The 12,294-nt window shown below is 33.8% G+C and overlaps 1 protein-coding gene across 1 annotated transcript; it reads right to left on the reverse strand.

The window, feature by feature from the left end:
• Positions 1–2,190: 2,190 nt before the first annotated feature.
• Positions 2,191–12,154, reverse strand: LOC106100124 (netrin receptor UNC5C-like). Its single transcript, XM_013278866.1, has 13 exons — positions 11,847–12,154; positions 11,230–11,606; positions 10,675–10,885; positions 9,788–9,984; positions 8,725–8,803; positions 8,174–8,368; positions 7,468–7,524; positions 7,031–7,192; positions 6,830–6,961; positions 5,875–6,043; positions 4,825–4,940; positions 4,307–4,564; positions 2,191–3,381 (listed from the first exon to the last, which is right to left on the reverse strand). The coding sequence occupies exons 1-13, from the start codon at positions 11,923–11,925 to the stop codon at positions 2,210–2,212; spliced, it is 3,204 nt and encodes a 1,067-aa protein (XP_013134320.1). The 5' UTR covers positions 11,926–12,154; the 3' UTR covers positions 2,191–2,209.
• Positions 12,155–12,294: the final 140 nt, after the last annotated feature.

The raw sequence follows: 12,294 nt of genomic DNA on the forward strand, positions 1-12,294 counted from the left end.
ATAATAAAACAAAGTATTAAATTAAATTAAATTACAGCTCACTTGTTTTTTTGTTTAAAATCAAACTATTTGGTTAGTTAAAAACACTTTATAAATAACTAGCTGTTGCTCGCGACCTCGCCCGTGCGAAATTAAAAAATATAGCCTATGTTACTCACAGATAAATTACTTTTCTGATGGTGAAAGAATTTATAAAATTGGCGTATAGCAGTTTTTGAGTTATTTCAATACATAGAAAAATACAAAACTATCCTCTCTATAGTGTTACATAAAAATTATAAAGCGTAATAAGAGTAAAAAGAAAAGATAAAATACTATATAATATTAGTATAGAATAATTTTGATTTACAAAAATAATTATCAGTTAAATTTATGTTACATGAATATTACAAATATTCAATTTACCGCCAGCACACAGTTAGGGCATCGGAGTTACACCCTCATCTTTATTAAGGGCATTCTTTAGTGAAACGGAAAGGAACACCTGAAACTGTTGTCTCCTTTGCAAGTTATAAGCGATAGCGTTTTTACCGGACTATATTTTTTCACGGGTATGTATTTTTCATATGTCTTTTCCATTGTAGCCTTTTATAATCTAAGCGACTAAGCCGATTTTAACTAAGGTATAAATGGCTTCTAAATTTTCCTCTGAATAATAGAGGACGTCTAATTTCAGTTAGATGTTAGTTTCCTAAAAACAAGCGTAATGCTGCTTTTTCTGCATCTTCTGTGCTGAAGTCAACTTCAAATGATTTTCTTCTACGGTCTATGTGAATATAAAATCCTTGTCTATTTTTTTTTTCCAAAAATGTTAGAAGCTTATAACTTGAGCGGTGTTTCAATACGTAGTAATGCAGGAGCGAGGTCTCAATTATTAACCGATGCAATCGCCGCCGCTCGCACCGCCCTAGCGTTAATACTTGAATACTCAGCAACTGGGTCAGGGTACGTAGGAATATTATAGTATGAATAACAGGATGTTATTGGGAATTCTTACATTTATATGTTTGAGATATTCGTATATTGATGTTAACTCACCATATTATAAGTTTTATAGCTTGTAAGTTTTTTAAAACTTTTCTCGTTTGTATTTTTATATCGTAGACCAAGCTGTCTTGATACAGTTGATAACAATTTTGCTGTGTTTTCCATTGCCAAAAAATAGTATGTTTTCGTGCAAATGTTATGGCAATTTAAAGCGTGTTGTCTCGGTTGTTAGCAGATTGTTTTTAGTACGGTATTGACGGACAGTTAAACTTTAATTGAAATAAGAGTACCAAGCGGTTATTGTGTTTTAATAAATACGTTTCATTGTTTTTTTTTCTAAATAAACTATTTTAATTCTACGGGTAGTTACCCATTATGTTGGACGTTAATAAAAAAACTCATATAATTATATATCTTTATTTGAAAAAATGTTTAAACCACTACTAAAATCATTTTCAAATTTCCTTATGTAAACAATACATTGGTTCATGTACAACACTAATGTTTTTCAAACATATGTACCCTTCTGATAAAAAATTACGTTCCTATACAGCGTGTTACAAAGTTCTCCTGATATTTAGTTTTCCAAGTTTGTGTCTCCATTATTTTAATATTAAGTGACGGTTATTTAATTATCTTTCCATTGAAAACTTTTTGTCGTTTAAAAAAACGAATACCAGGAAAACATTCATCCAAATGTTATTAAAAACGAGAGAATCTTGTTACAATCTTCGTCTAATATTGCTGTCTCATTTTGTGAAAGAATGATTTAAAATTTAAATTCTCTCGATCATAATAAACAAGGTAATGTCACTACATCGTGAACTCTATAACAAATTTTAGAACATCTTAAAATAATTCAATAATTCTAGCATTACCAGTTTAATCGTAAAAAAGGCTGTGTGATTTTTTTTTACTAATAAAAAATTTGTTTTCATCTAAATAATTTCTATGACTTTTATAACAATTTTGGTTATAAAGTTTTTACTGAAGTATTTTTGGAAAATCATAAAGTAAACTGATTAGTAAAGTTTTTATTGACCGACAAATTTACAATATTCAATTTTTAATTTTCACTTTAACTTAACTGTATTTACGTTAATATTACGCATTTTAATAAGTACATGTTTACACGTACTTAAAATTTAAAGCAAATCTATTTTTCATTAACAAATTATTGTTTATTATTTCATTTTAATCGACAAATAAAAATTAAAAATCTTTAATTAGTAAAACAACGCCTTTCAACAACAGTAGCGCAATCGATTCTAGACATTTCTCTAAAGATTCTCGATAAATTGACAAGCATATTAACATCGTTGTTTCTGCACATCCATAAATTTAGGATATTCTCAGTCGGAGAACAAGTATTAGAGAAATAGTAATAATACGAAGTGATCTTCAATTTCTCAGCCAACAATCTCCAGTCGTTGCCCTTCGACGATTGCGTATCAAGAAGCTTACACAATATAACTCTATCAGATTTAGTCAGCACGTTACATCTATAAAAATTATTGTCAGAATGAAAATTGTTTCTTAAAGCATTGTTGTTTTTGTAAACAAAATCATAACGACCTTCCTTCTTAGACAGCGATGAGTAATTAAAGGGATTCTCTACTATATTAACGGTATACCCATTCTCTAAGCCGGAGTAGCTATAACGCTTACTGCTATAGAAATTAGAATTCAAATCGTTCGTTTTAAGATTGAAATTGACCGAATTCGATTGTTTTTGTTTCTGGTAAATCGATATACTCAATTCCAAACAGTTTATTGAATCTAGTTGTTGTAAAACGAACATTGAATGCAATGAATGTACAGTCATATTCCAAATGTGTGTGTACGAGATTTCCTGATACGTCCCCCCTGTCTGTATCTTCCATCCGACGCCGACATCTCTGATGTTTAAACAAAGATCGGAAGCGTTCTCTTGGAAGTGTACAGTCTTCGGTTCACAGAGCAAGTAACCACCAGATCGTCTTTCAGTCTCAACGCAATCGTAGAACGCGAACGGAGTATCGTTAAACACGTGAACGTTCAAATTATAAAAACTATCGTCACTTCGTTTAGCAATGAAGAGTCCGACCCTGAGCAACTTCGCGTCCAGTCCGTTGAAACTTTGCCCGACCATAACGAAGTCAGTCAAGAATTCGCATACTAAGTAAACTTTGGTGGGGTCGACTTGTGCGAATATCGGGCTGCCGGGTGTCTCTTGGCCGAGCGTCAAAACTTTCCTCCACTCCCTGGAGTTGGTGTCTTCGGGCCGCTGCAGGATCGATAGCAGCCAGCTGGTGTTCTTGAGGGCGGCGCAGTGCGGGAACGACAAGATGACGCCCTTGCGGAAGTGGAAATTCTTGGGGCAGCATCTTATAACTGGACTAAGTTGTATCTCGCCTGTTGTAAGACATGAAACAGTACAAGTTAATTTAATTAAACGAAATGTTTGAGATTATTCTATGCCATAAACAAAGGACTGTGACATACATTGAAAGTCTAGTAAGATAAAAAAAAAATCATAAATATTAATACGATATTTGTTATCTTTAGTTCGTTTATTACTAAAATAAATTCACTATACATAAAGGTCAAATTATTTGACCTAAAATTAAAATATCTTATACCAACATAGATCGGAAGCTGACATTCAAAATTGAGGTCATACTGTCCGCTCGCAAGCCTGTTCGAGTTTCGTCGACAAACTTAACAATAGACAAGAATATACCAGACTTATAGTAGACCAAACTATTTAAGTTATCGCTCTACTTAGAAAATTCCTTTTAAAAATTGTTTTTTAAAGTTTCATTCAAGTTTTGAAATAGATTTAACATTAGATAGGAACTAAAGTGAAATGACCATTGAACTGTTTTACAATATTAATATAAGTAAAATCAAAAATCTTGTGAATACTCAGTCTAACAATTTTGTAGAATGAATCTAGAAGAATGAATTCCAAAGAATCCATAGAAAAATTATCACTTCTGAACTATTCAACAATACATCATATTGTGTTCTGACATTTTCATCTCGACTTGCGAATAGGCATTGAAGTCCGACTCGCAGTACACATTTGTTAGACTGCAGACCTCTGAGCAAACACTTCTCTTACACCGCTATTCACGTCGCTAGTGAAAAGACATTCAACAAACAGACCGTCTGAGATCGACCTTTGTTAGAACCTTAATCGTTATTTTTAATATCAACTAGAAGATTAGATACAATTTATTTTTAAAAATAATAAATGGTAACCAGTTTTAAGAGTTTAATAAATCTTGAGTTCGTTATTACCTCCTTAAACTACTTTTTTAATATTTATTTTTACCTTCTTGTAGTATTGGTCGATTCCATTCTTCATCAGTAACTTCTAAAGAGAATAATTCTTCCCCCTTATCGACGACACCATCAGGAACAAATAAGCTGACACCACATTTCTCTAAATTCAACCAATCTCCATCACTTGCGATCATTTTAGATGTTGCTGTTTCCAAATAGTTTATACCGAGATATTTAGAATCGACTGATGCGTTGTTTTTTAAAGATGGTGACATTTCTATACTCTCATTACCATACGATGAACCGGCTGAAATTAGATATATTAATTCAAATACTGATAATAAGTCTGAAACAGTTGAAAAGCTCAAAGCTGTTAAGTTGACAGAACATATATTTAACGAAATAACAATAAACGAACAAAGAGATTCATTTACAAAGTTAATAAAGGCCTTAATAGTTTTGTAACTTTGTGCAAATTAAGGTTGTTGGCGGATCTTTTCAATGATCCTAAAATCGGATATATATTCAGTCAACTTATGCATAGCCAGTGCAAAGTACAAGACTCACAGCTCAAAAAGCAGCTGGAATCAGATCGATCTGACTCCACGTTATCCTTGCAAGCGTAATTCCTTTCGCTGGCTGTACGCTCGGTTCTTACCTCGTGATCGATTGGCGAGATATAGCTGGAAATATTAAAGTATTTAAGTAACCTTTTACAGATAATAAATAAACTAGAATGTTATACATTCATACTACTAATCTACCCCTTTTTACGCAATGTATATAAATTATTAGAAATGATTTGTAATGTATTTTATTTACTTATTGTATATTATTTACACGTTCGATTATTATCAGACAATTTACAATTTGTTGGGACAGACCCTTAATAACGTTAAAGTTAAATATTGATTAACCGTCTAGACATTTGCAATTAACAAAAATACTGACAACAATTAAACAATCGGGACCAAAAATGCTTTCCGCGTTACAATCGTTTCATTAACATTTAAACAAGTGGCGATAAAATAAATCCCTCATTACGACACGCCGGTATTGCAGCAATCCGCAGAGATCCATATCGCAATGTACCGTATTCACTAATTAATTACAAATATGTACTATCGCTGGCCGATCGTCATTTGCATATGGAAACATGAATATTGAATGGCATTTGAATCCTATCAAGATCGTAATAACATGCAAATTTTCAATCTGATCCTTCAATAACTTAATGTTTTGGAATTGGTGTAAATGAAATACAACATTGAATATGCAATGGAAGTGAAATGTCCATACAATATTTTGCAAGAATAATTTCGATCCTAATTAGAGTGGTATGGATATATTATGCGGAGGAGACGATAACATAAATAAGAAAGTTTTAAGAGTGAATGTGGATGGTAACAAAGGTAGAGGAAGAACGAAGAGAGTATGGATGGATTGTGTTAAAGAGTATCTGCTTAAGAAGAGAATAAAATTTAGTATTGAGAAAGAAGCCCATAGAGAGGAAGAAAGATAGTGAACTGTGAATTAAAAGACAGAAACAAGGAAGAATTAAACACACTTTTGAAACATTTGAAGTAGAATTAAAGACAATAAAAGAGAAAGACTCACCTATTGGCTAACTGCGGGACTTCATACAAATGTTCATTGCGTGGATTACTTGAAGCACTTGTATGTCGGCGAGTTCGTCTAGAGTCTAATGTATGAAACTCTTCATGTATAGTCAGATCCGGTTGATTGGTCAGCGTCCTTTTTAGAACGCTACCAAAATATTGTGTACCTTGATAAAAGAGTCACTATTAACATAAGTAACATAAGCCACTATCAGTGGTAGAGCCCGCTTTAACATCTTCGCACGAATGGGCCGGCTCGCACGGTGTAATACAACGACCACACAGAAAACAGGCGTGAAGTGGAAGCGATTCCGCGTTTCGTCTGATGAGTGTGGTGAGGGAGGTCCAATTTTAGTCCCTTTCCCTTTCCATCCTTTTTTAAAGAGGAAAGGATGGGAAGGAAAAGTGGATTTGACGGCGGAGGAGGCGCTTAGGAAGGGGTAATATCCTCTTTATGTGCGTCTTCTCCTCCGTTAACTAAGGGTAGGCAACGCATCTGCAATTGCGGATGTTTATAGACAGCGGTCGCTTTCAATTTCGGTGCATTCACGTGGCCGCTTGCTCGTTTGCCACCTTATATCATAAAAAAAAGTATACATTCATAAAGTTTTCTACTGCTTCTACTAATTACAGTTTTTGAATAGATTAAATCAAAATTGATAATCATGTGTTTAAAATAAATCTTAATTATTTTCTGATAAATATTCAATATTTGGGGATAATCTCCCCTATTGTATTTAATACAGCAACAATTACGGAATGACCTTTTCAAAGTAGCAATTATAACCCCTGTTTACATACATTGGGTACAAATACATTAGTATGTTTGTGTATCATGACTCATAATAAAATGAATCAGTATCTACCCTATTACAATAATAAAAAAGTACATCATTTGATTAGTCATAAAGTAGGGAGCAAATATCTTTACTTATAAAAAAAATTAAACATACCTGGAGGTGGTTTGACGTATGGCGAATTCTCCGTAATTTTAAACTTCATATATTTTATACCCAATACAACAACGATTATGAATATAAGAAATGCAATAGACAATGCTATGAATAACGGCCAGTACGATGACGCTAAAAATGAAATAGTAATTATATAAAATGCACAAAAATTTAAAAAGAAATCGCTACACATTAACAAACCGTCAGTGATGATTTCAGATTTAGAAGTTCTAACGCAATGTGTGCATTGTGCTACTTGATAATCCTTCCCCAAGCAGGCTGTGGTGGTCAGACACCGACGTCGTCTAGTCTGGAGACAGTCTGTATCACATCTTGACCATTCCGACCATTGTGACCATCGTCCTAAAAAAGACACTCTATAACCTCGAGGAAATAAAGAAAAAACTTAATTTGTATTGAAATTAGGATAGATTTCTGCGTTTGTATATGTCTTAAAAATATAGGGTGTTTTGCTTATTTTTTTTAATGCTGTGAAATTTTTTTAATGTTGTAGAAATTTATTGTCAGCTTCAATTAGGTTTTGGAGCACGCTTATAAGTCAGTAAACCTGGTTTAGAAAACTTTTGTTAATTACATACTAAAGCTAGAAGAAGTAAGAAATTAAAAAAATAACATACCAAGTACAATGTCGGAAGATTCGTCAGCTAACTCGTCCAGTCCATCGACGTAAACATCTACAAATTTCTTTCCTATTAATTATAATTATTTAAACACTTCAATATTAACAATATACTTAATGACAGTTTTGGAAACAGAAATAAAAAATTCTAACAGAGTAGCAGTCATGAAAAATTTATTATGAAAAGCTTTTATTGAATAGTAAAGTTTCATGTATCTGATTTTTGTTCTATATTTCGCATTTCATGTCGAAACTTGGAAAGGAATAATTCGACGACCCAAATAGCTAAGTTGCGAGGAACCGGCTTTCTCCGTTGAAAAACATGTTGAGTTCCATTTCCGCGCCATAAATGCGCGCAGCCTACAAAAGTTGCTTCTAATAGACCTTTATGTGTGCCTTTATGCGAATACGGATGTAACATGAACTACCAATGCTTTGACATAAAACTTATATAGGTTGTAAAGTGAAATAAACTTTTAGTACATATTATTCAATCTTTTACAAAACTATAGATATCAACATCAAAACTTAGCAATTTTCTAAAACAACTTTAAAGTCCTAACTTCTGTTTGAGTCTTTAATTAATCACTGGTCGGGTTTCCTCACCATTATATAATTACAAAAAGAATTATCAATTCTATGACCAATTTTAGCAACTTATAATTTTGGAATGCCTCTTCTAATTCTACCTTGCGTATCCTTACCTAAATCACAATCAATGCAATCCTGTGTCTTCTGCACACTGGGTCCGATACAAGGCTGTCCTCCGTTGAGAGGTCGTGGTGCGGTGCAGCTCCTCTCCCGCCGGCGCCCCGCGCGCCCCTCGCGGCTCTCACGCCCCCCCTGCCCTGAGCAGTAGCAGTCAGTCCAAGTAGACCATGCTGTCCACCCACCGTTTACTGGAAGTATAGCTAGGTTATGACGAATACACGCTGTGACCGGGACTCCTAAATTCAAAGTCCGTTGTTTAACTTGCATATCGTTTTTTAATTTAAAAAGAATGAATCTTACGAATGCGAAAGTTAAGATGGATGCTTGTTAGAGTTTATAGCCTAAATGCTGAAAGGATTTCAATGAAATTTAGTAAAAATGTAGAGGATAGTCTAGAAAAACACAGACTACTCACTTTTGATATTGTTTAGTTCCAAGCGGATGGAGTCGCGAAAGCTATTCTTAATATAAAAGAACATATCTATATTATTATTAAAAAAATAAACAAGAAAAAGCATTGTGACGTCACATGTCCTTCACTTACCGAAAACTGTTAATAACGCGGGCTCCGACATTCGTTTCCCGGCTAAATTTTCGGCGACGCAGGTGTAGTTCGCCATATCCTGAAAACAGCCTTTAGTCTAGACGGACGGCGGTACTTGAAGCTCATACAATATGAGCTCCGCTCGATTACAGTCAATTTTGTAAGCGACCTTATTTTGTAAAGGCTACATTGTTGAGTAACGGTACGGTATTTTCAAAATTACGTAACTGAAACAAATGTTTCTTTTCCATCTTTTTGTTTAACAATATTTGATATTGCATATCTTAAAAATCAGCAGGGACAAAAAAAAAACACTATAAATGTTCCAATAATGAATAACAGAAATGTTAATGTTAATGTTCCAATAACAGAAAATTCCAATACATTTTATTCAACAAAAAGTTATTTGGAATGATGTATTTATTACAATGTATTGAACAAAATACACTTGAAATTTAATTTCTGAAAATTTTCTCAAGTGTATATTCTTACAATTTGAAGATGGTCAATGTCAATGAAAATGTAAAGAACATTTAAAAAGAAATACACAAAAGCGTACATTTATAGAACTTATTGTACCGTGGAACCGGAAATTCATTTCAGTGACCGTAAAAAACTCAGAAACGCTCACATATTTGAATAAATAATCGCAATCCGCGAACAAAAGCGTAACAGAATGCGGGCTTAAAAATACGGATGTAATTAATATTTTCGCTACGAATATGGTTTTTGTTACTGATAAATTTTAAACCTTTGTTTTACTAGATTTTACGAGTTGATATAATTTTTATTTGTACGAGGTTTACATTTGATACAATTTAACAATATTGTCTAATTAACTGATTCTTTTTGTTTTTAATTCTGGCGAATATGGTTTATTTTGGATGTTAAATGATCGGAATATTTATCAATTAAGTACTTCTGCTTTAATTAAAAAGTTATAAACCACTGTTAGTACAAACATTAAACTTTGTCAGAATAAGAGTTAGAGTATAATATGATTTGAAATAACAATGCGGAACTCAGAATAATTTAATGTCAATTAATTCTTTACTACACTTACCAATAGAGATGCTTGTTTGATGACCAATTCACCTTCTTTGATTTGAACATTGTCATCTACGACCACCGGGGCACCGTTTTTAAGCCAATATAGTTGGGCGAATGGTGCTGCAGGTGGCGGCTCACAGCGGAATGTTACTGATGAGTATTGCTTCACCAATTGTGATTGCGGTGATACTGAGAAATGTTTCTTTATATCTAAAGACAGAAGAGTTATATTACAATAACAACACACCTTAAGTTTCCTCGGGAAGGTAGGCAAATTTCGGTACATCACAAGAGGTTTTTAAGCCACAAATATTTGTTATTGTGTTAGCTTCTCTGGAAGTTACGATAAGCTGTTTTATTATACTATCATGATCCTACTCCCGGCGGCGCAATAGGTTTCCACATAACTCTATCATACGTCATCTCAGTCATCACTTCCTTCTCGTTCATGTCACCTTTCACGCAATCCATCTCTTTCCAGGTCTACCGCTACCGGTGTGCCTCCACAGTCGTAACTAACGGTCCCCTTGTTACATGCGATTCATCCCTCCTACATGCCCATGTTTTATTGTACTGGTGATCTAATATTCTTTATGAACGTCATATAGAATAAAATATGCTACAGTATATGGTATTTACTGTAACATGCTACTGTCGATTGTCCCCAATCTCCCCTTCTCTCTTAAGACAATTTTATGTCCCGATTTACGACGTACTTAACGGAGGAACATCGTTAATGAAACCTCCATGTCTGGGAAACATATTTTCACTTGAGAACTGTAAGATAAAAGATATCAGTGAAGTTTTAAGCTTAGTCAATAACACATAAAAGTTGCTTATCCGCGGAAGCAGTTGGTTGATAGTTGATATAGTAAATGAAGACTAGAAATCTTAACTCACAAGCTAGTTCTATGGTGGCAGGCTGACTCCTGATTTGACCCTGACTGGTCCACGCGAAACAGGAGCACTGGTACTTCTCACTACCGAAGTACTCTTCGACCTGCTCCCTCGTCACCTCGTGTTCACCCTCGATGATCCTTACCCCCGTTTGTGGGTCAACGAACTCGAAGTTCACAGCTTGAGTTTTCTCACCGTTACATTTAAAGTATACCTTCAAAAGGAATTTGTTTTAAATACACACTTAGGGCGTGCGCACATCTGAAATTAAACTATCGCACAACTGTCTCGCTTTGATTCTTAAGATCTCATATGGATGTGCGCACACTACTCAATTTTTAGTAGTGCAACGGAACAGCTGAATTTTCTGTGAAACAATCGACTATCGTATCGACTATCACATCATCCATTTTTATCTAAACACTCTACAATGGCCGTTTTTTAATCAAATACAAAAAGCAGTTAAAAAACTCTTAATAAAGCAAAACTAACTTCTAGTTTGGATTCCACAATTTATAAGACATAAACAATTTTATTGCTTGTAAAAATTCTACTCACATCTAAAGCATTGGCGGCGCGACATTTCAACGTGGCTGCTTTATTTTTAACGACATAAGTATTCTCGGGTTCTAACAGAAAAATGGGAAGATTGTCTTTGGTCGTATGTAGAGGTATTTTGTCATCAACGGGTAAAACATCTTGTGGGTTAGCAGCGACCTCTGACGTGTCTTTGTAATTCGCATCTTTATAATCATAATCTAAGTACGAATGTTCATCATCCTCATCTTCTTCATCAGTTTCATCATTGTTCGGGAATACTGGTGATAAGAAATAATCTCTCGCCTCATTGTTTGGATTTGAAAGTTCTAGAGGCTTCCGATTTATACTGTCCTTGACGTTAATTTTTGGTCCATTGTCATCTTGTTGATGGAAATCTACAAATGATGTTATGAGAGTTTATAATAATTCGATTGTCGATAAAACTTACAGAAATGTGTAACCGTTTACAATTAATTTTATTGCAAAGCATAACATCTTATATTTTTTTTATTGAATCTTATAAGAAAAGTAACCTCATAATATAAATAGAATTTGCATGTAAAAAATTTCTACAACAGGACATATATTGGAGCCAAGTCTCAACTTCGCTTCTTATAAATACGTGAAATATTTACCTTTTCCCGTATTTCCATTTACATAAGTTGCCAATTGTATATATACAACTAAAAGTAGAGTCCAAAGCTTCACTTCCATTTATACACAAAAACCTTTCGGAGTCATTTAAGAAAAACGCTTCATAAAAACCATCATGTTCCATAACTGACTTTAGGATCACATTATTTAAATAAATAACACAAAATTATCTATAAAACAAAAGACATAACATCCCTAATAAACGTTAAAATATTCACTGCACTTGGAAATTCAAACAATATAATCGTCACGTCGGAAAAGTTTGCCCGCTTCGACCCTCGTTGCGATAGGTGTCGACCCCGCAACGATTACGATTCAACTAAATACGAGGGGATGAATGAATGTTCCCAACCCTGGTAAACTTTACTGCGCATGTTTGAAACTTACAAACTTATACATTATGTTTGAAATATTTTCTACTAAGGATTA

The sequence above is a fragment of the Papilio polytes genome, unplaced genomic scaffold (genome assembly GCF_000836215.1).
Source record: "Papilio polytes unplaced genomic scaffold, Ppol_1.0 DF824069.1, whole genome shotgun sequence".
NCBI classification, from domain to species: domain Eukaryota; kingdom Metazoa; phylum Arthropoda; class Insecta; order Lepidoptera; family Papilionidae; genus Papilio; species Papilio polytes.